The sequence below is a fragment of the Carcharodon carcharias genome, chromosome 3, assembly GCF_017639515.1.
Source record: "Carcharodon carcharias isolate sCarCar2 chromosome 3, sCarCar2.pri, whole genome shotgun sequence".
Lineage (NCBI taxonomy): Eukaryota > Metazoa > Chordata > Chondrichthyes > Lamniformes > Lamnidae > Carcharodon > Carcharodon carcharias.
In genome coordinates this window covers 61,189,396-61,212,679 of record NC_054469.1, presented here as the reverse complement: position 1 = coordinate 61,212,679, position 23,284 = coordinate 61,189,396, and the positions used below count along the sequence as shown (strand labels likewise).

At 42.6% G+C, this 23,284-nt stretch overlaps 1 protein-coding gene across 11 annotated transcripts in view; it reads left to right on the top strand.

Moving 5' to 3' along the window:
- The window catches only part of mllt10 (MLLT10 histone lysine methyltransferase DOT1L cofactor), a 319,789-nt gene that overhangs the window by 179,796 nt on the left and 116,709 nt on the right, over positions 1–23,284 (top strand). For 10 of the 11 annotated variants that reach the window (XM_041185195.1, XM_041185194.1, XM_041185198.1 and 7 more), the window contains 2 exons: positions 2,979–3,569; positions 14,058–14,230. In XM_041185195.1, the coding sequence (XP_041041129.1) occupies positions 2,979–3,569; positions 14,058–14,230 (764 nt within the window). The remainder of the gene's footprint in view (positions 1–2,978; positions 3,570–14,057; positions 14,231–23,284) is intronic. The other variant, XM_041185205.1, reaches the window with a different exon arrangement.

Below are 23,284 nucleotides of genomic sequence, written 5' to 3'. Positions count from 1 at the left end.
GTGGAGAGAGAAAAAGAGTTAACATTTCAGGTTGATGACCATGGACTATTCATAATTTCAGGACTATGATGAAAGTTTATTGACCTGAAATGTTAACTCTGTTTCTCTTTCCACAGTTGCTGCCTGACCTACTTAATATTTCCAGCATTTTCTGGAAATATGATCATATGTTTAAAGCATCGTCTGCTTAATTCTTTTCGAAAATAATTTGAAGAACAATCTGAATGTAAATCTGAAAGCTTTGTTCAATGATTATCACAGAATTGTGCAGCACGGGAGTAGACCATTTGGCCCCTCATGTCTGTGCTCTGTAAAATTCATCCGATTCCACTGCCCTTTAGCCCCAATCCAGCAATTTTTTTTCTTTTCAAGCATTTATCCAATTCTCTTTTGAAAGTTACAATTAAATCTGCTTCCACTACGCTTTCAGGCGTGCATCCAGATCGCAGCATGCTGCTTAAAATATTTCTCCTCACCTTGCCTCTGATCCTGAAGGGGCTTGACAGGGTAGATATTCAGAGATTTGTTTTTTGCCCAGGCAGGGGAATCTGGAAAATGGGGGCAAAGTCTCAGGATAAAGAGACAATCATTTAATACTGAGATGAGGCAAAGTTCTTTCACTCAGAGTTGTGAATCTTTGTAATACTATACCCAAGAGGGTTGTGAATGCTCCATCGTTGAATATATTTAAGACTGAGATAGACAGATTTTTAATCTCTCAGGAAATCAAGGGACAAGGGTAACGGGCAGGTAAGTAGAGGTGAAACTCAAGATCAGCAATGATCATATTGAATGGCAGAGCAAGCTCGATGGGCTGTATGGTCTACTCCTCCTATTTCTTATGTTCTTATTCTTTTGCCAAGTACCTTAAATCTGTATCTCCTGGTTGTCGACCCTTCTGCCACTGGGAACAGTTGCTGTTGTTTTAATCTTTCAGAGCCCTCCATAATTTTGAATACGGTACCTTTATTAAACCACCTCTGTACCAAAAAGAACGATCCCAGCTTCTCTAGTCTGGCTAGAATGTAACTAAAAGTCTGCATCCCTAGTAGCATGCTAGTTTATCTCCAGTGTACCCCCTTAAGGCTTTGATATCTTTCCTAAAGTAAGGTGCCAGGAATGGAACACTGCGGTGCAGCTGGGGCCTAACCAATCATTTCTAAATATTTAGCATAACTTCCTTGCTTTTGAATATCACTGAAAAGAGAGACATGTTGCCACAGCTTTTCACCTGGCACTCATCAGGACAAACATGAGAATGCCAAATTTCAAATGATCATATTAATTTATACCATAGGAAAAAAGGGGTGGTGATTGGCAAGTGATAAAACTGGCTACCTCTTTCACTCCTTAGGGTGTGCATCTCAAAATCATTATCTCTTGTTCTTAAAACGAATAGGGGTCATCTGGGCTTAATCACTTGGGATGAAGCAATTGACTCTTGCTGTCTTCATTTGAAGAAAACTCTTTGACCATATTGCACATATTGGCTTGTCTAACTTCCGTACAAACCTTTAGCCTGCAACTGGGGATTTGTTGCTTTTGCATGTTTTAAATGTAAGTCTATGTTTTAAAAAAAAAAGCAAATATCCTGAAATGTGACAATTTGGTATTCATGAGATCAATACTTCCATTTTGTGTTAGAATTACTGGGTTATAATTACAAAGCGAAATTTCTTTTTACTGGATGGGATTGTAGGATTTTGCTGGGCTTAATTGGAGAATATATTGGAAACTCTGATTTCATTTGCTCCCCCAGCATTGTTGTTTTGATTTGTTACAGTGCCCATTCACTCAACTACTTCATAGCTCAATTAATAGCAATCTTGAGTTAGAACGTTATAGGTTAAAGCCATGGACTTGACCACATAGCTTAGGTTCGCATTTTAATGCAATAATTGAAATAGTGCTGCATTGTCAGAGGTATTGTTGTTCAGGTAAGAAGTTAAACTGAAATTATAGGTACTTGGTTAGCTAGCTGGAAATGGTTCATTATTTGACACTATTTGAACACTCTGCCAAAATTGATTAGCTATTTGTTGATTTGTTGTTGTTTGTTTAACTTTGCTGTTTGTAAATTGTCTATGACTTGTTGCCCACACAAAAATGACACTGCCCTTCAATTGATAAAGCTTTGTTTTGTGCTGAGACATGATAACATGCTATCAAAATGCAAATTTATTTATTTCTTTGTTCCATGTACCTGTAGTAGATACAACAGTTGGAAATGTCCAAAGAGTTGTTTGACCCCATTTTAAAACTGTTAATGTTCTACCTGCATTTCTTCTGACTCTTCTACCTTCTCACTTTTTCACTGATCCACACAATTCTAAATTAGTTCTTCATTTGTCTAAAACTGATTCTATGACCTGATATATTATTAGCTTCCTCAAGTGAGTAAATATTATTTTGACCTGGTTGAATTAATGTGCAACAAGGCAATCTTGGTCACACAAAGTGGGCTGACATTTAACAGCTTGGATTAATCAATCAGCGAATGGGCTAAATATTTGGTGCAGATAGCTGAGCACAACACAGGATTTTTTAAATGTTATTGGAATACTTGAGCAATTAAAATGCATCTACTATTCCTTAATTCATCTACTGAATTGGTAAGCAAAGGATTCTTTATTTTTCTGGCTGCTGGTTCAACCACTAATAAGGCTTGTCCAAGCAATACTGTTTTTGAAGTGTGTACTTTTTATCATGTCGTAAAAATACTGTAAATGTGAAGTGAAAATTCTTTTGTGTGAAACTGAAATTTATTTTCTAGAGAAAGCATGAGGGTTTTAAACAGATCTTTTAAAAAAATGGAAATAGTGAATTATTGCCATTCGTCTTCTATTTAAATTGGTAGAGCTCATTATGACATTTGTATTTTAAACTTTTCATTTATAGAATGATGAAGAAATCAAATTTGATTTTTGCACTCACCTTACTCATGTAACTTTATCAGTTAACTAATATGTTTGTTGCAGGCAGTCTACTAGGAACCCCAACCAGTGTAAAATCATCTAGCAGTTCAGTCCAATCACCACAAGAGTTTCAAACTTTCACTGAACCGGATACAAGAACTGATGGTTACAGTCATTCACAACAGTCCTCAACCAGAGAGACAACTAAGGGAGAAACTCTTGACCAAGAAAGGACTTTGATCAATGCTAGTCTTGTGCTGGGCCTCCCACTGACATCATCTGGACCTCCTCAAACAATAAACATTGAACACTCAAAGAGTGTTTGTGGAGATTATGACATCTCTGATGTTACTACTGTGACATCAAGTACTGTACCAGGGTATAAAAGAGCTCAAACTTCAGTCATGGAGGAAGAGATAGTAAAAGGAAAAAAACGAAAAGGAAATAAAAAGTACAAGCATGGACCTGGCAGACCAAAAGGAAGTAAAAATAAGGATAGCATTTCCCAGCTGTCTCTCTCTTCTGCATCACCATCATCATCTGTTACATCTGCTGCAGGAAGTGTGGCAAGTGCAAATCTGCAGAAATCTCCATCTCTGCTCAGGAATGGAAGTTTACAGAGTCTAAGTGTCAGCTCATCTCCAGCTGGTTCAGGTGGGTGTATGGGTAGGTTTATGTACCAAAACATTTATTACAATATGAATATTTACATAACTAAATCTCTCTTTCTCCCCTCCTTTTTTTCTCCCTCCACTTTTTCCTTACTTCTACTTTTTCCTTCCCCCTCCTTTTTTTCTCTCCCTGACTCCCTCTTTTTCAATCACTTGCTAACGCTTTTGGGAACTTCTCAGTTTTGTTAGAAGTGGACTGCAATGTTGCAGAGGATTCGATTCTGGGACTGCTTATTTACACCTCAATTACTTTGGAGGACTAGATGTAAATAATTCCGAGAATCAAAGGTATTATGAGGGAATGTAATATATAAACATAACACTGCAGATGCTGGAAATCTGAAACAAAAACAGAAAATGCTGGAAAAACTCGGCAGGTCTAGCAGCATCTGTGGAGAGGAACAGTTAACGTTTCAAGTCCATATGACCCTTCAGAGTTTTGTTACGATGAAATATTGAAAAAATGGTGAGCATGGAAAAGACAGGTGTAGATGGAGTTTAATACATGTAAATGTGGGATTGCAAATTTTGATTATAAAAGGTAATTCATGTACTTTGAGGAATAGCTAGGTGATATGAAAGGGCAGAAAGATTGGGAGTTCAGGTTCGCAAGATATTAAAAGCAGCATCTCAAATGTTTGATACAATAATAAAAAGTCAATACAGAATTACCTGTCTGTCATGCTGGTGGGGTAAAACATCCCCATGATGTGATGATGGAGCCTGGGACATAGGTATGATTCTGTTTACTATGACTGCATTAGGTTGTTGCTTGACTTGTCTGAGGCTGCTCTCCCAACCTTGGTACAATCCCAGGTGTTAGGGAGGAGAACTTGACAGGACTGAATGGGCGATGCCTTGATTGCATCCTGATTTGATGCTTATGGAGTAGCCCATCATGTTTTGTTCTTATTGGTAGCAGCTTGCTAGCCTACTTCGGAGGGAAGTTAGTGTGGGACTGGAGCCACATATCGGCCAGCAAGAACAACAGGTTTCCCTAGAAGATATGAGTGAATCCGTTGAGTTTTTACAACTGGTTGAATGTTGCAAATTGCTATTTTGTTGCCTTTCTCAATAAATCCTTTCAAATAGTGTTGGCAAAGTAATTAACCAGTACAAGTTTTGATATCCTTATTAACTCCTTTACTGCTTAATTTATATCCTTTGAGTTAAGCAGAGGGAATATTTAAATGCAATGATTTTGCATGCTTCAGGAATCTTGAACTAATTAGATGTAAGAAAGAATTCATGAATCATCAAATTTAATTCATTTTCTGGGTCAGCAGCCACTAATCTTGTATTTATGCAGTGCAGGAAAGCATTGTTTCCTTCTTTAACTTAATGAGACTGAGGCATAAATGAAACAAAGTAAAAGGAAGCTGGCCTTTTAATCCTTTTTGATAACAATTACCATGGATCTTAATAATTTGAGGATGAATTTCCTGTGTCTTCAAAATAAGCAAATCAGTGTTCACAGAGTCAAATTTACTTTGGAATTTGACTTTGTAAAATTGAGTATATAATATTTGAAAGGAGATCCAACATTTTGTAACATGTATTTTTCTGTTTTTGTTTTTAAACAAAAGCAGGTAAGACTTTATAACATGTATGACGTATTAGATGGTAAATAAATGTAGCGTCTGAAAACTAATGGAAAAACTCCTATTCCCCTGACCTTTTTCCATAGCCATTCAAATTTTCCCCCTTCAAATATTTATCCAATTCCCTTTTGAAAATTACCACTGAAACTGCTTACATCATTCTTTCAGGCAGCGCATTCCATGTCATAATACATCCTCTTGCCTCTGACTCGTTTGTCAATTAGCTTAAATCTGTATCCTCTGGTTACTGATCTTGTCAGTGGAAATAGTTTCTCCTTATTTACTCTATCAAAACAATTCATGATTTTGTACACCCCTCTATCTCTCCCTTAATCTTCTCTGCTCTCAGGAGAACTGTCCTCAGCTTTTCATATCTCTGTTTATAACCGAAGCCCCTCATTCCTGATACCTTCCTAGTAACTCTCCTCTACATCCTCTCTAATGCCGTGACAAATCCTTCCACAAGTATGGTGCTCAGGTGATAATACTCTGGCTGATGTCTAACCATAGAGCCATAGAAAAGTTACAGAACAAGAAGGGGGCAATTCAGCCCATCTTGTCCATGCCAGCCCGAGGACACCCAGGTGCCCTTTCTGCACCCGGCCCATAGCCCTGCTGCTTATAGCACTTAAGGTGCAGACCCAGGCATTTTTTAAAAGAGTTTAGAGTTTCTGCCTCTACTACCAACTTGGGCAATGAATTCCAGACACCCACTACCCACTTCCTCATGTCCCCCTTGCACCTTCTGCCACTTAGCTTGAATCTACGTCCCCTGGTTCTAGAATTCTCCACCAAGGGAAACCATCCTGTCCACTTTATCTATACCCCTCATAATTTTGTACACCTCAATCAAGTCACCTCTCAGCCTTTGTTCTAAGAAAATAACCCCAACCTATCCAATCTCTCCTTGTAGCTACACTTTCCTAACCCTGGCAACATTCTTGTAAGCCTCCTCTGCACTCTTTCCAGAGCTATTATGTCCTTCCTGTAACGTGGTGACCAGAACTGCACACAATACTCCAGTTGTGGCCTCACCAGTGTTTTATACAATTCCAACATTATATCCTTACTTTTATATTCTATACCTCTGCCAGTGAAGGAGAGCATTCCACATGCCTTCTTTACCACCTTGTCTACTTGAACTGCTGCCTTCAGGGACCTGTGTGCTTATATGCCAAGATCTCTCACTTCATCTACCCCTCTTAGTATATTCCTATTTATTGTGTAATCCCTGTAACTGTTTGACCTCACACTTCTCTATATTAAAATCCATCCGCCACTTTACCGCCCACTCCACCAACCCATCTATATCATTTTGGAGATTATGGCTATCCTCTACACTATCCACTACTCGGCCATTCTTTGTGTCATCTGCAAATTTCCTAATCGTGCCCCCCCACGTTCACGTGCAAATCGTTAATGTATGACACAAACATCAAGGGTCCCAACATTGAGCCCTGTGGAACACCACTTCAGACAATTTTCCATTTGCAAGGGCATCCATCGACCATTACCTTTTGTTTCCTGTTGCAAAGCCAACCTTTTATCCATTTTGCCACGTGACCCTGAATCACATGGGCTTTTACTTTCCTGACCAATCTGCCACGTGGGACTTTATCAAATGCCTTGCTAAAATCCATGTACACAACATCCACTGCACTACCTTCATCCACCCTTCTAGTCACTTCCTCAAAGAATTCAATCAAATTTGTGAGGCAAGACCTTCCTTTAACAAATCCATGCTGACCATCCCTGACTAGTCCATGTCTTTCCACATGACCGTTAATCCTATCCTTCAGGATTGATTCTACTAATTTGCTCACCACCGATGTAAGACTAACTGGCCAAAATTATTTGGCATTTCCTTTGATCCCTTTTTAAACAATGGAACTACGTTTGCATTTCTCCAGTATCTCCCCTGTATCTAGTGAAGATTGGAAAATCATCCTCAGGGCATCTGCTATCTTCTCCCTGACTTCTTTCAGCAGCCTTGGAAACAATCCATCTGGCCCTGGTGACTTATCAACTTTCAAGGATTTCAACCCTTCAAGTATTTCCTCTCTCTAATCAGTGATGTAAAAAGGTTTAGCATAAATTAATTGCTTTTACACTTAATGCCTCCACCTATTAAGACAAGGATCCCATATGCCTTACTAACTGTCTTATCTACTTGTCCTGCCACTTTCATAGACTTCTGTACACCTCTGTTCCTGCATCCCCTTTAAAATTGAGCCAGTTAGCTTATATTGCCTCTGAGTCATTGTGGGTTCAATTCACTCTCCATGGACTTGAACAGAAATTGTAGGCTGACACCTCAGTACAGATACATCCTGACTTGGAAATATTTTGCTGTTCCTTCGCTGTTGCTGAGTCAAAATCCTGGAACCCCCTTCCTAACAGCACTATGGGTGTACATACACCACATTGACTGCAGCGGTTCAAGAAGGCAGCTCACCATCACCTCCTCAGGGGATGACTAGGGATAGGCAATAAATGCTGGCCCAGCCAGCGAAGCCCACATCCTGTGAATTAATGTTAACAAATTATTGAGGAATTGCTGCACTATTGGAGTTGCCGTCTTTTTTCAGTGGACATTAAACTAAGAGCCCGTCTGCCCTTTCAGGTAGATGTAAAAGTTCCCATGATACTGTTTTGAAGAAGAGAAGTTATCCCTGGCATCCTTACCAATATTTGGTTTGAATATTTGAGACACTTTGATGCTGACATTGAAAATTGTGACCCGTGTTGCTGAGTCTGTCAGTCATTGAAGATTGAATCTTGAAGAATGAGATTCAAGAAGTGGAAAATGCAAATCAGTGATGAACCCGTTGCAGTTTCAGCAATAAATAGAATTCCTAGAACAGCAAATGGAATGTTGGCATTTATTGCAAGGGGAATGGAATATGAAAGTTCAGAAATTTTGATGCAGCTGTACAGGGCCTTGGTTTAACGACTCCTCCAAAAGATGGCAACTCCAACAGTGCAGCATTTCCTCAATACTGCACTGAGGTGTGAGCCTACAATTTCTGCTTAAGTGCGACCCGAGTGCGACTTGAACCCACAAACAATGCCTTGGTGAGACACATCTGGAATACTGTGTACAATTCTGGTCTCCTTATTTGAAAAAAAATATAATTGCATTAGAAGCAGTTCGGAGAAGGGTCATTCCACTCATTGCTGGGATGATGGGCTTATCTTATTAAGAAAGCTGGAACTGGCTGGGCCTATACTCATTTACTCATTTAATCATAAATTTCCAATACGAATTGGAATTAAGAATAAGAGGTGATCTTATTGAACCATATAAAATCCTGACGGGATTTGATAGAGTAGATACCGGGAGGATGTTTCAATTTTAGAGAGACTACTACCGTGGGACATAGTTTAAGAATAAGAGGGAGGTCGTTTAAGAGGGAGATGAGAATTTTCTCTCAAATGGTCGTTCGTATGTGGAATTCTATTCCCCAGACAGCAGTAGTGGCGTGGTTGTTGAATTTATTCAAGGCAGGGTTGGACAGATTTTTGATAGACAAGGGAGTTGAGAGTTAAGGGGGGCAGATGGCAAAATGGAGTTGAGACCACAACCAGATCAGCCAGATTTTAAAGCTTAAGATATGTCAGTGCAGCTCAGGCACGTGGAATGTGCAACTTGCGGGATGTGGGAAGTCATGCAGGCACCTGCAGTAAGTGTCACCAGCAGCTAGAGTCACTGTGGTGCATCCACAAGACTGAGGATTATGTGGATAGCAAGTTTAGAGAGGTGTTCACATTGGAGCTAAGTAGTGCACAGGTAGAGAGTGAATGGGTGACCACCAGAGTATCTAAGAGAAGCAGGTAAGTACTGCAGGAATTCCCTGAGCCTGACTTGCTCTCGACCACTTTTCCATTTTGGATACTGTTGAGCAAGATGGTTCCTCAGAGGACTGTAGCAACAGCCAAGTTCGTGGCACCATGGGTGTTTCAGCTGCACAGGAGAGGAGGAGGAAGAGTGGAAGTGCTATAGTGGTAGAGGATTCCAAAGTTGGGGAGCATGCAGGTGTTTCTGCAGCCATAGACATGACTCCAAGATGGCACGTTGTCCCCCTGGTGCCCGGGTCAAGGATGTCGCAGAGCGGCTGCAGGACATTCTTTTGGGGGAGGATGAACAGCCAGAGGTCGTGGTCCACATTGTGACCTATGGCATAAGTGGGAAAAGGGATGAGATCCTGAAAGCTGATTTTAAGGAGTTAGGAAGGGAATTAAAAACAGGACTTCAATTTCAGGATTGCTGCCAGTGCCATGTGCTACTGAGCATAAGAATAGGATGATTCAGCAGTTCAACAAATTGCTGGAGAAATGGAGTGGGAGGGAAGGCTTTAGATTTCTGAGGCATTGGGACCAGTTCTGGGGCAGGTGGGGCCTGTACAAGAAGGACAGGTTACACCTTAACAGGATTGGGACTAATGTCCTTGTGGGGAAGTTTGATAGTGCTTTTGGGGACAGTTAAACTAGATTGGCAGGGGGGTAGGAACCTCAGGGGAAGTTTAGAATGGAGAAGAGAGGAACTGGCAGTGGGAAGTAGAGAAGTATTAACTGATGAGGATATAATCAGAGAGTAGTAGCTGGAAGTAGTGGCATTGTCTCTCGCCTGGTAATCCAGAGACCCAGGGTAATGCTCTGGGAATCCCACGGTGGAATTTGAATTCAATAAATAATTAAAAGTCAAATGATAACCATTGCCGTAAAAACCCATCTGGTTCACTAATTTCTTAAAGGGAAGGAAATCTGCCATCTTCACCTGGTCTGGCCTACGTGTGACTCCAGATCCAGAGTAATGCCCTCTGAAATGGCAGTTGTATCAAATCACTACGAAGTCCATAAAAAGGAATAAAACCACCCAGCCCTGTTGACCATGCAAAGCCCTCCTTACGAGCACCTCTGGGCTAGTGCCAAAATTTTGAGAGCTGCCTCACAAGCAACAGCCTGACATAGCCATACTTACGGAATCATACCTTACAGTTACCTTACATACCTTAGAAGCCCCAGACACCATCATCCCTGCGTATGTCCTGTCCCACCGGCAGGACAGACCCAGCAGAGGAGGCGTCACATTGATATACAGTCGGGAGGGAGTTGCTGTGGGAATACGGAACATCGCCTCTGGCTTCCATGAAGTCTCCGGGCATCAGATCAAGCATGGAAACCTCCTGCTGATTACCACATACTGCCCTTCCACCCCCCCTTCTGCAGCTGGTGAATCAGCAGTACTCCTCCATGTTGACACCACTTGGAGGAAGCACAGAGGGTGGCAAGGGCGCAGAATATACCCTGGATGGGAACTTCAATGCCCATCATCAAGAGTGGCTCAGTAGCACCACCACAGACCGAGCTGGCCGAGTCTTAAAGGACTTAGCTACTGGACTGGGTCTGTGGCAGGTAGTGAAGGAACCAACAAGAGGGGAAAAACATATCTGACCTCCTCCTCACCAGCCTGCCTGCTGCAGATGCATCTGCCCATAACAATATCAGTAGGAGTGACCACCAACATTCAATGTGGAGACAAAGTCCCTTCATCACTTTGAAGATATCCCCCATCATGTTGTATGGCACAAAAACAAAAATACCTGGAAAAACTCGGCAGGTCTGACAGCATCTGCGGAGAGGAATACAGTTGATGTTTCGAGTCCATATGACTTCTTCAGAACTAAGGAAATAGAGAAATTAGGTGAAATATAAGCTGGTGGGGGAGGGTGGGACAGGTAGAGCTGGATAGGGGGCCAGTGATAGGTGGAGGCAAAGAAGAGATTGCCAAAGATGTCATAGACAAAAGGATAAAGGGGTGTTTACAGTGGTGACACTATCTAAGAAATGTGCTAATGGGGACATTAAGGGTATCAAGCAGGACCGTCCCTAGTGGGGGTGGAGTGCGGGGAAGGGATCAAAATGAGCTAAAACGTGGAGATAAAACAATAGATCAAAATAAATTTGAAAATAGGTAGGAAAAGAAAAATATATTTTGTCAAAAATTATAGATTATTGGAAAAAGGGGGTGGGGATGGAGGAGAGAGTTCATGATCTGAAATTGTTGAACTCAGTATTAAGTCCGGAAGGCTGTAAAGTGCCTAGTCGGAAGATGAGGTGCTGTTCCTCCAGTTTGCGTTGAGCTTCACTGGAACATTGCAGCAGGCGAAGGACAGACATGTGGGCATGAGAGCAGGGTGTGTGTTGAAATTGCAAGCGACAGAGAGGTCTCCTCGTCTCTGTTTTAAATGGATTACCTCTTACTTTTAAACAGTGACTCCTAGTTCTAGATTCTTCCACAAGAGGAAACATCCTCTCCACATCCAGCCTGTCAAGAGCCCTCAGGATCTTACATGTTTCAATCAAGTTGCCACTTACTTTTCTAAACTCCAGCAGATACAAGCCTAGCCTGTCCAACCTTTCCTCATAAGACAACCCATGTATTAGCCTGGTAAATCTTCTCTGCACTGCTTCCGATGCATTTACATCCTTCCTTAAATAAGATGACCAATACTGTATATAGTACGCCAATTGTGGTCTCCCTAGTGCCCTGTACAACTGAAGTATAACCTCCGTATTTTTGTATTTAATTCCCCTCGCAATAAACAATAACATTCTATAATCTTTCCTAATTACTTGCTGTACTTACATACTAGCCTTTTGTGATTCATGCACTAGGACAGCCCAAATCCCTCTGCACCTCAGAGCTCTGTAATGTCTCGCCATTTAGATAATATGCTTCTCTTTTATTCTTCCTGCCAAAATGGACAGTTTCACATTTCCCCACATTAAACTCCATCTGCTAGACCTTAGCCAACTCACTTAACCTATCTCTATCTGTTTGTAGCCTCCTTATCTCCTCTTCACAACTTACATTAATGTAAATTGTAAACAGTTGAGGTTCCAGCACTGATCCCTGTGACACACCACTTACTACTTCTTGCCAACCTGAAGAAGACCCATTTATGCCTACTCTCTGCTTCCTGCTAGTCAGCCAATCTTCTATCCATGTCAACGTGTTACCCCCACACCATAAGCTTTTATTTTCTGCAATAACCTTTGATGTGGCACTTTATCAGATCCCTTCTAGAAATCTAAGCACTGTACATCCACTGGTCCCTCTGTATCCACAACACATGTTACTTCCTCAAAGAACTCCAACAAGTTGGTTAAATACGATATCCCTTTCACAAAACTATGTTGATTCTGCCTGATGACCTTGAGCTTATCCAAGTGCCCTGTTATAACTACTTTAATAATAGCTTCTAATTTTTTCCCGATGATGGATGTTAAGCTAATTGGCCTGTAGTTTCCTGCTTTCTGTCTCCCTCCCTTTTTGAATAATGGATTTATATTTGCTATCTTCCAATCCAATGGGACCTTCCCCAAATCAAGGGAATTTTGGAAAATTAAAACCAATGCATCAACTATCTCATTAGACACTTCTTTTAAGACCCTAGGATGAAGTCCATCAGGACCCGGGCTCTTGTCAGCCCGCAGACTTTAGGGAAGAGTACAGTTAATCACACTTTAAACAAGTTTTGCAATGTGATAGTATCTATAGCAACAATGCTTAGTTTGCCTGCCCAGACTGTTTTGATTGACCAACTTAAGGAGCACAACTATTGGTGGGTTTATTTGGTGAGCAGTGTCTGAAACATATGGAGGCAAGTTGGGTGTGTGAAGGACTGGAGCGCTTGACACATGTGCAGCAGCCAAAGATTGTTGGTGGGGGGAACAGTAAGGGAAGCCCGACAGCCAATTCACCCATACTGGACAAATTGCTTCCGTGAAGGATAGATTGGGATTGATGTGAGGGTCAGGGATGGCATGAGAGGAATGGATTGGCGTGGGATAGGGATCTCAGGGGAGGGATGGATGAGATGGTGGAATCGGCTAAGTGTGGCAAAATGACAGGGACAATCATTTGATATAACATTATTTGAAAGCTATTCTTTGTGGTTAAAAATGATGGTTCACTGGATTTGAATGAAAACATTTTAGAAAAGTTGTCAGGTGAATGAATAGAATGCATCAGTGTTAATTCTATAGATGAAGAATATGATAAAGGTCTAGAGTTTCCACACAATCTAACTCCAGTGAGCATTGCACCTCACAATCTTAAACTCGAAGAATCAGCTGTTATAATGTTACTACAAAACTTTAATTCTAAGCAAGGACTTTATCATGGAACAAGATTGGTGGTTAGAAAGCTGTTTTTTTTTTGATGATAGATGCTGAAGTTATAACGGGCAGATTTCAAGGGAATATAGTCTTCATTCCTTGAATAATGTTGAGCCCATCAGATGTAAACCTACCTTTTAATCTCGGGAGAAAATGATTCCCATTAGACTTTCATATTCTATGACAATAAAATCACACAAACAAACTTGGCAGAATTTGTATTTATATTCCTCCGTGTTTTTTCCTATGGGCACCTTTTATGTAGCTTTTCCCAGAGTGAGAAGTTTTGAACCTGTTCAAGTTTTGGATGAAGGAATAACTACCAAATTCTGAAGTTTTAGACAGCAAGTGTTTTGCAGCCTCTGCTAGTTACAAATATTATGTTGATTAAACCTGTGTCTTTCAGTATCGGGAAAGAGTGTAATATCGTTACCTCGCCAAGCTCTGTGATCAGTTGTTTCAGTAAATTTGCCGTGATACAATGATAGATTGAGTTTAGGCTGCAGCGTAAGAGTGGTAAAACTAATCAGAAACACTGGTTCATGCCCTGGATGACTGATTAATGGCACAGGATTTATATTAATAAATATATGGAAGATTGTTGTCCTTAGATGAATGGAAAGTTTCAGAAAATGAATAATGTGAATTTTTAATCTGAGATTTGCACAACCCATTTTTCTTTTCAGGTGTTTACACAAGTAGTGATGTACCAGTTTCACTGCAGAATACACTACCAGGCTCAAGCTGCAGTACTCCACTTTCCAGTTCTATTTTACCTCCACAAAGTACAACCCATTCACAGATGAGCACATCACCTTTGGCCACTGTTTCTGTTGCAACTATGGTTTCTACAACCCAGGTAAGAGATTGTTTAGTGTTTGTAATAATTAAAAGACCCCAGCATGACCAAAGAGAAAAACATCTTTTTTGTTTTCTTTATTCAAATAAGATTTTTTTTCTCTCTTGTGCCATTTGTTTCTTCCCTTCAAAGCTTGTCTGCTGGTTGTGGTACAGTTCAGTGGGCACCTGATGCCTCTGATGCTTTAACTATATGCCAATTCTTCGTAATTTAGCCTAGACTATTACCAACAAGCTGTTTGACTGCAGGGTCATCACAGCCTAGCCAGATGCTGCTCTCTCTCTCATAATTCCAGCAGGGAATACTGATCATGGACATTGTGTCTAGGCGATTTTCTTTCTGCTCATCTCTCTGCGCCTAATTTTAGTTCCTCAATCACTGCCTGGGTCAGATTAGCAATACGAGTGGAAATCTAACATGGGAACCTCTCTGTGACTAAGCTACTTACCCACGTTGAAACTAAAATATTATTATTTTCCTTTAAAACTTTATTTTACAAGGCCAGTCATAATAAGTAAACAAATGATAAACACAAAGTTAATATTTAACAATTAACAGTAAAGATATGCAAGAGTTTTTGAATGCAGCTCTGCTGCTCACTGTGGGTTGAATATGCTGTTTTAAAAACATAAAAAATTTATGAATAGGAGGAGAAAATTTACGAATAGGAGGAAGCCATTCAACCCATTGCATTTGGACCAGTTGATAAAGTACTACCATAGATCATGGCATATAAGTTGACCTTTGAGGGCTCCAAAAATTCTTCTAAAATCAGGGTCAGGTTATACACTGGTATAATATGTGAACTGCCGGTGTGGGTAGTTGCTATTCTGAAATGTGAAAACAGAACATGACACTGAAAATTCACATTAACATGGCACGGTTTAGTGAATTAATTAATTGTCCAAAGATTCCTTTAAACACAATCAAAGCATTTTAAAATTGCCAAATGTCTTTGGCATCCGATGCAAAGATTTCATTGAATTCATTGAGTCAATTGAACAGATTTGGTTCTTTCACTTTAAGAATTAACCCTTCACAATAAATTATCTTCCTCTCCGACTATTGAATTGGATATTCTGCATTTTTTGAATGTCTGATGCCACTTTGTGCACGAATAGCATCCCATGATTTGATAATGAAAGCACACAAAACATCACGTGGGGCTGCACGCATATTTCCACTCTTTGTGAAGGTTTTCTTCCATCCACCTAGTCCATTCAGTGCGAACATTATCATTAAATGGCTTTTGAGGCATGCATCCAACGATTGAACTATGGACGTTAGATTTAGACTCTCTGGTATAAGTGCAATGTAGGTGTTATTTTTTTCCCAGGCACTTCCTGACCTCATCGGTTATATGGGACCTCAACATGTCCCACACTTGTCCCATAACTCCACTCCTTCCTCATCTATCCAACTGTTGTCATGACAATGCACAAAATCTCCTGCAGGCAACTTGATGTTTTTACATTTGAAAATTGCCATACACTTTTAATTTTGTTCCGTCTGCCATGCAGGCTAGCACCACAGTGAATCCTGTCTTCTCTTATCCTGTTGTTCTTACTAGAACTGTTTTTGAACCTTTCCACTCTGCAGTTTGGCTGCTGGGAATATGAAAATTTCATCCATGTTGCTGAGGTGACATAAAGGATACTCGTGTCTTTGTAACTCTCTGATGATCAGCTGGGAATTGGTAATTTTGGCATTGAGGTCTCATTGTAGCCTCTGAACAAACCTGGTCTTCTGTGACAACATGAGACTATTTTGTTCCATAAAGCAGCTACGCAAACTAGCTGTTAGTCTGAAATCTTTGCTGGATTCAGATTTTGATTTAGCCTACTTTATTGTGTACATATGCGTTGCATTTCTGCTGACGATGTAACCCTCCGACGATTTTCAAGGACCCATTCCGATGCATTCTTGTCAAGATCAGGACAGTGGCTGGTCCCTGTTCTGAATGTGCATTTAGTCTTGGGCATTCCCTTCATCTTGGATCTTGCATCTTGGATTCTTTCTTCTATTCTTATGCCAGTTTTTCACCAACACCAAATTCCCTCACTACAGTACAGTCATTTGATGAGTTAGCAAATATTAAGATTATTGCCTTGAAAGTCGCTTCGTATTTCATTCTTTTTGCTGAAGGATCCATTTTTGCATCTCTTGCCATGCTCTGTGTGGGTGTGCCTTGAACTCCTGTGCATCTTCTTTGCAAGACAACCTGAACCATCTCATATTATGGGTAGCCAACACAGATTTGTAAAAGGAAAATCGTGCTTGACTAATCTAATTGAATTTTTTGAAGAAGTAATAGAAAAGGTTATTGAAGGGAAAGTAATGGAATGTTGTCTATATGGACTTTAGGAAAGTGTTTGTCAAAGTATCACGTGAACTTCAACTCCTCTCATTTCCTCCAAATAAAAGGTGTGGCTATGGGTACCCGCATGAGCCCCAGCTATGCCTGTATCTTTATTGGGTATGTGGAACATTCCTCCTTCCAGTCCTACTCCGGCCCCCTTCCGCAACTCTTTCTCCAGTACGTCGATGATTACTTCGGTGCTGCTTCATGCTCTCGTCAGGACTTGGAAAAATTTATTAATTTTGTTTCCAATCTCCACCCCTCCATCATTTTTACGTGGTCCATCTCTGACACTTCCCTTCCCTTCCTTGACCTCTCTGTCTCAATCTCTGGTGATAAACTGTCCACCAAAATCCATTACAAGCCAACCAACTCTCACAGCTACCTAGACTACAGCTCCTCACACCCTGCTTCCTGTAAGGACTCCATCCCATTCTCTCAGTTCCTTCACCTCCGTCGCATCTGTTCTGATGATGCTACCTTCAAAAACAGTTCCTCTGACATGTCCTCCTTCTTCCTTAACCAAGGTTTTCCACCCACGGTCGTTGACAGGGGCCACAACCGTGTCCAGCCCATCTCCCGCGCATGCGCCCTCACACCTTCCCCTCCCTCCCAGAAACATGATAGGGTCCCCCTTGTCCTCACTTATCACCCCACCAGCCTCCACATTCAAAGGATCATCCTCCGCCATTTCCGCTAACTCCAGCATGATGCCACCACAAAACACATCTTCCCTTCACGCCCCCCGGCGGCATTCCGTAGGGATCGTTCCCTCCGGAACATCCTGGTCCACTCCTCCATCACCCCCTACTCCTCAACCTCCACCTATGGCACCTCCCCATGCCCACACAAAAGATGCAATGCCTGCCCCTTCACTTCCTTTCTCCTCACCGTCCAAGGGCCCAAACACTCCTTTCAAGTGAAGCAGCATTTCACTTGCATTTCCCCCAACTTAGTCTACTGCATTCGTTGCTCCCAATGCAGTCTCCTCTACATTGGAGAGACCAAACGTAAACTGGGCGACCGCTTTACAGAACACCTGCGGTCTGTCCGCAAGAATGTCCCAAACCTCCCTGTCGCTTGCCATTTTAACACTCCACCCTGCTCTCTTGCCCACATGTCTGTCCTTGGCTTGCTGCATTGTTCCAGTGAAGCCCAACGCAGACTGGAGGAACAGCACCTCATCTTCCGACTAGGCACTTTACAGCCTTCCGGACTGAATATTGAATTCAACAACTTTAGATCTTGAACTCCCTCCTCCATCCCCACTCCCTTTCTGTTTCTTCCCCATTCCTTTTGTTTTTTCCAATAATTTATATAGATTTTTCTTTTCCCACCTATTTCCATTATTTTTAAATCTTTTAGGCCCCCCGCACTCCCACTAGAGCTGTACCTTGAGTGCCCTACCATCCATTCTTAATTAGCACATTCGTTTAGATAATATCACCAACTTCAACACCTCTGTGTTGTTTTGTCTGTGACATCTTTTGATTATCTGCTCCTATCACTGCTTGCTCGTCCCTACAACCACACCGCCCCCCTCCACTTCTCTCCCCCCACCCAACCCCCGCCCCCCAACCTTAAACCAGCTTATATTTCACCCCTTCCTTGGATTCACCTAGTTCTGTTGAAGGGTCATGAGGACTCGAAACGTCAACTCTTTTCTTCTCCACTGATGCTGCCAGACCTGCTGAGTTTTTCCAGGTAATTCTGTTTTTGTTTTGGATTTCCAGCATCCGCAGGTTTTTGTTTTTATCTCTTTGTTTAATTGACTGCCCTCCTCTTCAAGAAATGCCTACCTTGAAGAAGTTTTGTTTCTCTCTGCGACAAGTTTTCCGTATCTCTCTTTTGCCTTGTTCACCTTCAATGCTTTCCATTTCTCTCCTGGTGTTTTTGACAAGGTGTTTACTAAAACCCGCTTTCACAGCCATATCTCCTTTCTCAGTGACTGTCTCCGTCTCCGACTTAGCCCACGTGGATTTCAACTGAAATTCCACCCCTCTTGTTTTTAACCCCTCCCAGGATTACGGGTATCTCCGGGACCTAAAACGTTTCTCGGACTGCTGTTCCCGTCACATTCTGAGATCCACACTCAGTGCCATGCGCCGCCATATGAACACACTCGACCTCTCCCTCCAGCAGCACCGCCGTACCCTTTTTCAAAGCTGTGCGTGCCCCCAGTTTCTTTTTATTCTTCGTCTCATCCGACACCTCAACAAGAAGCTTTTTCTCTTTCTCTCAAGTGCTAAGGAACGCCAGCTCCAACAACTCATCGACACCAACACCCATCTAGGACCCTCCACCCCTGCCTGTCCCGCTGTCCCCACCCCATCTTCCAATCCCAGCCCCAGCCATGTATTCACTTTACCCCCTGACCTTCCCCTCTCCGACGCTGAACGTTCAGTGCTCAGCAAAGGACTTAGTTTCATACCCTTACACCCTCATCTCAATGAATTTCGGTCTCGGCACGATGCTGAACTCTTCTTCCACCGGCTTCATCTCCGAGCTCACTTCTTTGGGCAGGAGTCCTCTCCCCGTTCAACGGATCCTTTTACCCACCTCCAATATTCTCCCTACACCTGGACCCCTCCCTCTCGATTCTTACCTTCTCTTGATCTTTTCATTGAGAACTATCGGCGCGACACTAGTCGTCTCAATTTCTCTGGTCCTCTCACCCATTCTAATCTGTCTCTCTCTGAACTTACTGCACTCCGTTCTCTCAGGTCCAACCCCAACATTGTCATCAAACCCGCTGACAAGGGTGGTGCTGTTGTTGTCTGGCGCACTGACCTCTACTTTGCGGAGGCTGAGCGTCAACTCGCAGACACTTCCTCCTACCTCTCCCTGGACCATGACCCCATCACTGAACATCAAGCCATTGTTTCCAGGACTGTCACTGACCTCATCTCCTCTGGAGATCTTCCTCCCACAGCTTCCAACCTGATAGTTGCCCAACCTCGGTCGGCCCACTTCTACCTCCTACCCAAAATCCACAAACACAACTGTCCTGGTAGACCGATCGTGTCAGCTTGCTTCTGCCCCACGGAACTCATTTCTCGTTATCTTGACTCCCTTCTCTCTCCCCTTGTCCAGTCCCTTCCCACCTACATCCGTGATTCCTCTGACACCTTACGTCACATCAACAAGTTCCAGTTCCCTGGCCCCAACCGCTTCCTCTTCACCATGGACGTCCAATCCCTCTACACCACCATCCCCCACCAGGATGGTCTGAGGGCCCTTAGCTTCTTCCTGGAACAGAGGCCCGAACAATCCCCATCCATCACTACTCTCCTCCATCTGGCTGAACTTGTTCTCACACTGAAAAATTTCTCCTTCAACTCCTCTCACTTCCTCCAAATAAGAGATGTGGCTATGGGTACCCGCATGGGCCCCAGCTATGCCTGTCTCTTTATGGGGTATGTGGAACATTCCTTGTTCCAGTCCTACTCCGGCCCCCTTCCACAACTTTTTCTCCGGTACATTGATGATTACTTTGGTGTTGCTTCATGCTCTCGTTGGGACTTGGAAAAATGTATTAATTTTGCTTTCAATCTCCACCCCTCCATCATTTTCACGTGGTCCATCTCTGACACTTCCCTTCTTTGACCTCTCTGTCTCAATCTCTGGTGATAAACTGTCCACCAATATCCATTACAAGCCTACCGACTCTCTCAGCTACCTCGACTACAGCTCCTCACACCCAACTTCCTGTAAGGACTCCATCCCATTCTCTCAGTTCCTTCACCTCCGTTGCATCAGTTCTGATGATGCTACCTTCAAAAACAGTTCCTCTGACATGTCCTCCTTCTTTAACCGAGGTTTTCCACCCATGATTGTTGACAGGGCCCTCAATCGTGTCCAGCCCATCTCCCGCGCATCCGCCCTCACGCTTTCCCCTCCCTCCCAGAATCATGATAGGGTCCCCCTTGTCCTCACTTATCATCCCACCAGCCTCGCCTCCGCATTCAAAGGATCATCCTCCGCCGTTTCCGCCAACTCCAGCATGATGCCACCACGAAACACATCTTCCCTTCGCGCACACACACACACACACACACACACACACACACACCCCCACCCCCCTCCCCTGGCGGCATTCCGTAGTGATTGTTCCCTCTGGGACACCCTGGTCCACTCCTCCATCATCCCCTACTCCTCAACCCCCACCTATGGCACATCCCCATGCCCAGGCAAAAGATGCAACACCTGCCCCTTCACTTCCTCTCTCCTCACCGTCCAAGGGCCCAAACACTCCTTTCAAGTGCAGCAGCATTTCACTTGCATTTCCCCCAACTTAGTCTACTGTATTCGTTGCTCCCAATGCGGTCTCCTCTACATTGGAGAGACCAAACGTAAACTAGGCGACCGCTTTACAGAACACCTGCGGTCTGTCCGCAAGAATGACCCAAACCTCCCTGTCGCTTGCCATTTTAACACTCCACCATGCTCTCTTGCCCACATGTCTGTCCTTGGCTTGCTGCATTGTTCCAGTGAAGCCCAACGCAGACTGGAGGAACAGCACCTCATCTTCCGACTAGGCACTTTACAGCCTTCCGGACTGAATATTGAATTCAACAACTTTAGATCTTGAACTCCCTCCTCCATCCCCACCCCCTTTGTTTCTTCCCCCTTCCTTTTGTTTTTTCCAATAATTTATATAGATTTTTTTTCTCACCTATTTCCATTATTTTTAAATCTTTTGGCACCCCACGCCTACTAGAGCTGTACCTTGAGTGCCCTACCATCCATTCTTAATTAGCACATTCGTTTAGATAATTTCACCAACTTCAACACCTGTGTTCTTTTGTTCTTTTGTCTGTGACATCTTTTGGTTATCTGCCCCTATCACTGCTTGCTTGTCCCTACATCCACACCACCCCCTCCACTTCCCACCTTCCCCATCTTAAACCAGCTTATATTTCACCCCTCTCCTTGGATTCACCCAGTTCTGTTGAAGGGTCATGAGGACTCGAAACGTCAACTCTTTTCTTCTGCACTGATGCTGCCAGACCTGCTGAGTTTTTCCAGGTAATTCTGTTTTTGTTTTGGATTTCCAGCATCCGCAGGTTTTTGTTTTTATCTCTTTGTTTAATTGACTGCCCCTCCTCTTCAAGAAATGCCTACCTTGAAGAAGTTTTGTTCCTCTCTGCGACAAGATTTCCGTATCTCTCTTTTGCCTTGTTCACCTTCAATGCTTTCCATTTCTCTCCTGATGTTTTTGACAAGGTGTTTACTAAAACCCGCTTTCACAGCCAGTTGTGATTATTATATATAAATAACTTGAATATTGGGATACCGAGTAAAATTTCTAAATTTGATGATGCTACTAAACTTGGGGGTTTGGCAGATAAGTGAGAATAACAGTAATTGACTGCAACAGGATAATACAGAGAAGTGTGAGGTGATGCATTTTGGCAGAAGGGCTAGTGGGAGGCAATATAGACTACTTGGCACAGTTCTAAAGGGTACAAGGAGAAAGGGACCCGGGGGTTCTTCTACCTAGCTTTTTGAAGGGGACAGGACATATTGAAAGAGTAGTTAGCAAAAATAATAGGACCTTGGGCTTCATAAACAGAAGCATTGAGTACAAAAGATGGCAACTTATGTTGAACTTGTATTATGTACTGGTTAGGCCACAACGAGAGTATTGCTTCCAGTTCTGGTCACCAAACCTTACAAGAATGTGGGGATCCCTGAGAGAGTTCAGAAGAAATTTACCAGAAGGTTTCGGGGATTAGGAATTTTAGCTGCAATGTTATGTTGGAGAAGCTGGGTTTGTTCTCCTTTGAGCAGAGGAAATTGAGGAGATATTTGTTAGAGGTGTACAAGATTATGTTAGGCTTAGATAAGGTAGACAAAGAAAAGCTATTCCCATCATCTGATGGTACAGAACCTAGTGGACACAGGTTTAAGATTTTGAGCAGAAGATGCAGGGTGGATGTGAGGTATGCAGTGAATGGTAATCACCTGGAACACGCCTCTGAGGGTGGTGAAAGCGGAGGTGACAAATGATTTCAAAAGGAAATTGGATGTGCACTTGAAGGAAATAAACTTGCAAGGCTACAGAGATAAAGCAGGGAAATGAGACTAATTGTAACGCTCCCCAGAGAGCAGTATGGACTCATTGGCCCAAATGGCCTCCTTCTGGGCCACAATGACTCTACGACTGTATTCAATTCCTACTTCTGTGCAATCGCCCCTACATAGTGTATACTTTCATGTTGCAGAGTACCATCTACAAATATCCATGGCCTGCCTGGAAATCGATTTCTGGGAATTAGTAAGATTGTGAGCTACTGCATAATTTTTCTTCAGTTGTTCAAGAGCAAGGGCCTCGATGGCAGCAATGTAATAATTCACGGGACATACTCCCACAATGCGACGGACCTCTGTGAATGGGTTTTTTGTCGAAGGAGCCCCTTGAACTAGCATATGTGGCCTGTAGTCTGTTATGATGATGATGATATTTATTCTTCAAGTACGAAGATGGATTTGCAGACTTACCAACTATGAATACCTGAGATGGTTATGTAGTCCCAGTCTGGATGCACAGAGTCAGAAACAGTTGGGGCATTGGAACTCATATTTTGTGACATGGACAGATTATTTTCTATGACGCTGTTCATTGGCAGCAATACAATGTTGACGTCGATCCTTTTCAAAAGTGACAGAAGCTCTATGGATCAGAGCTTTCC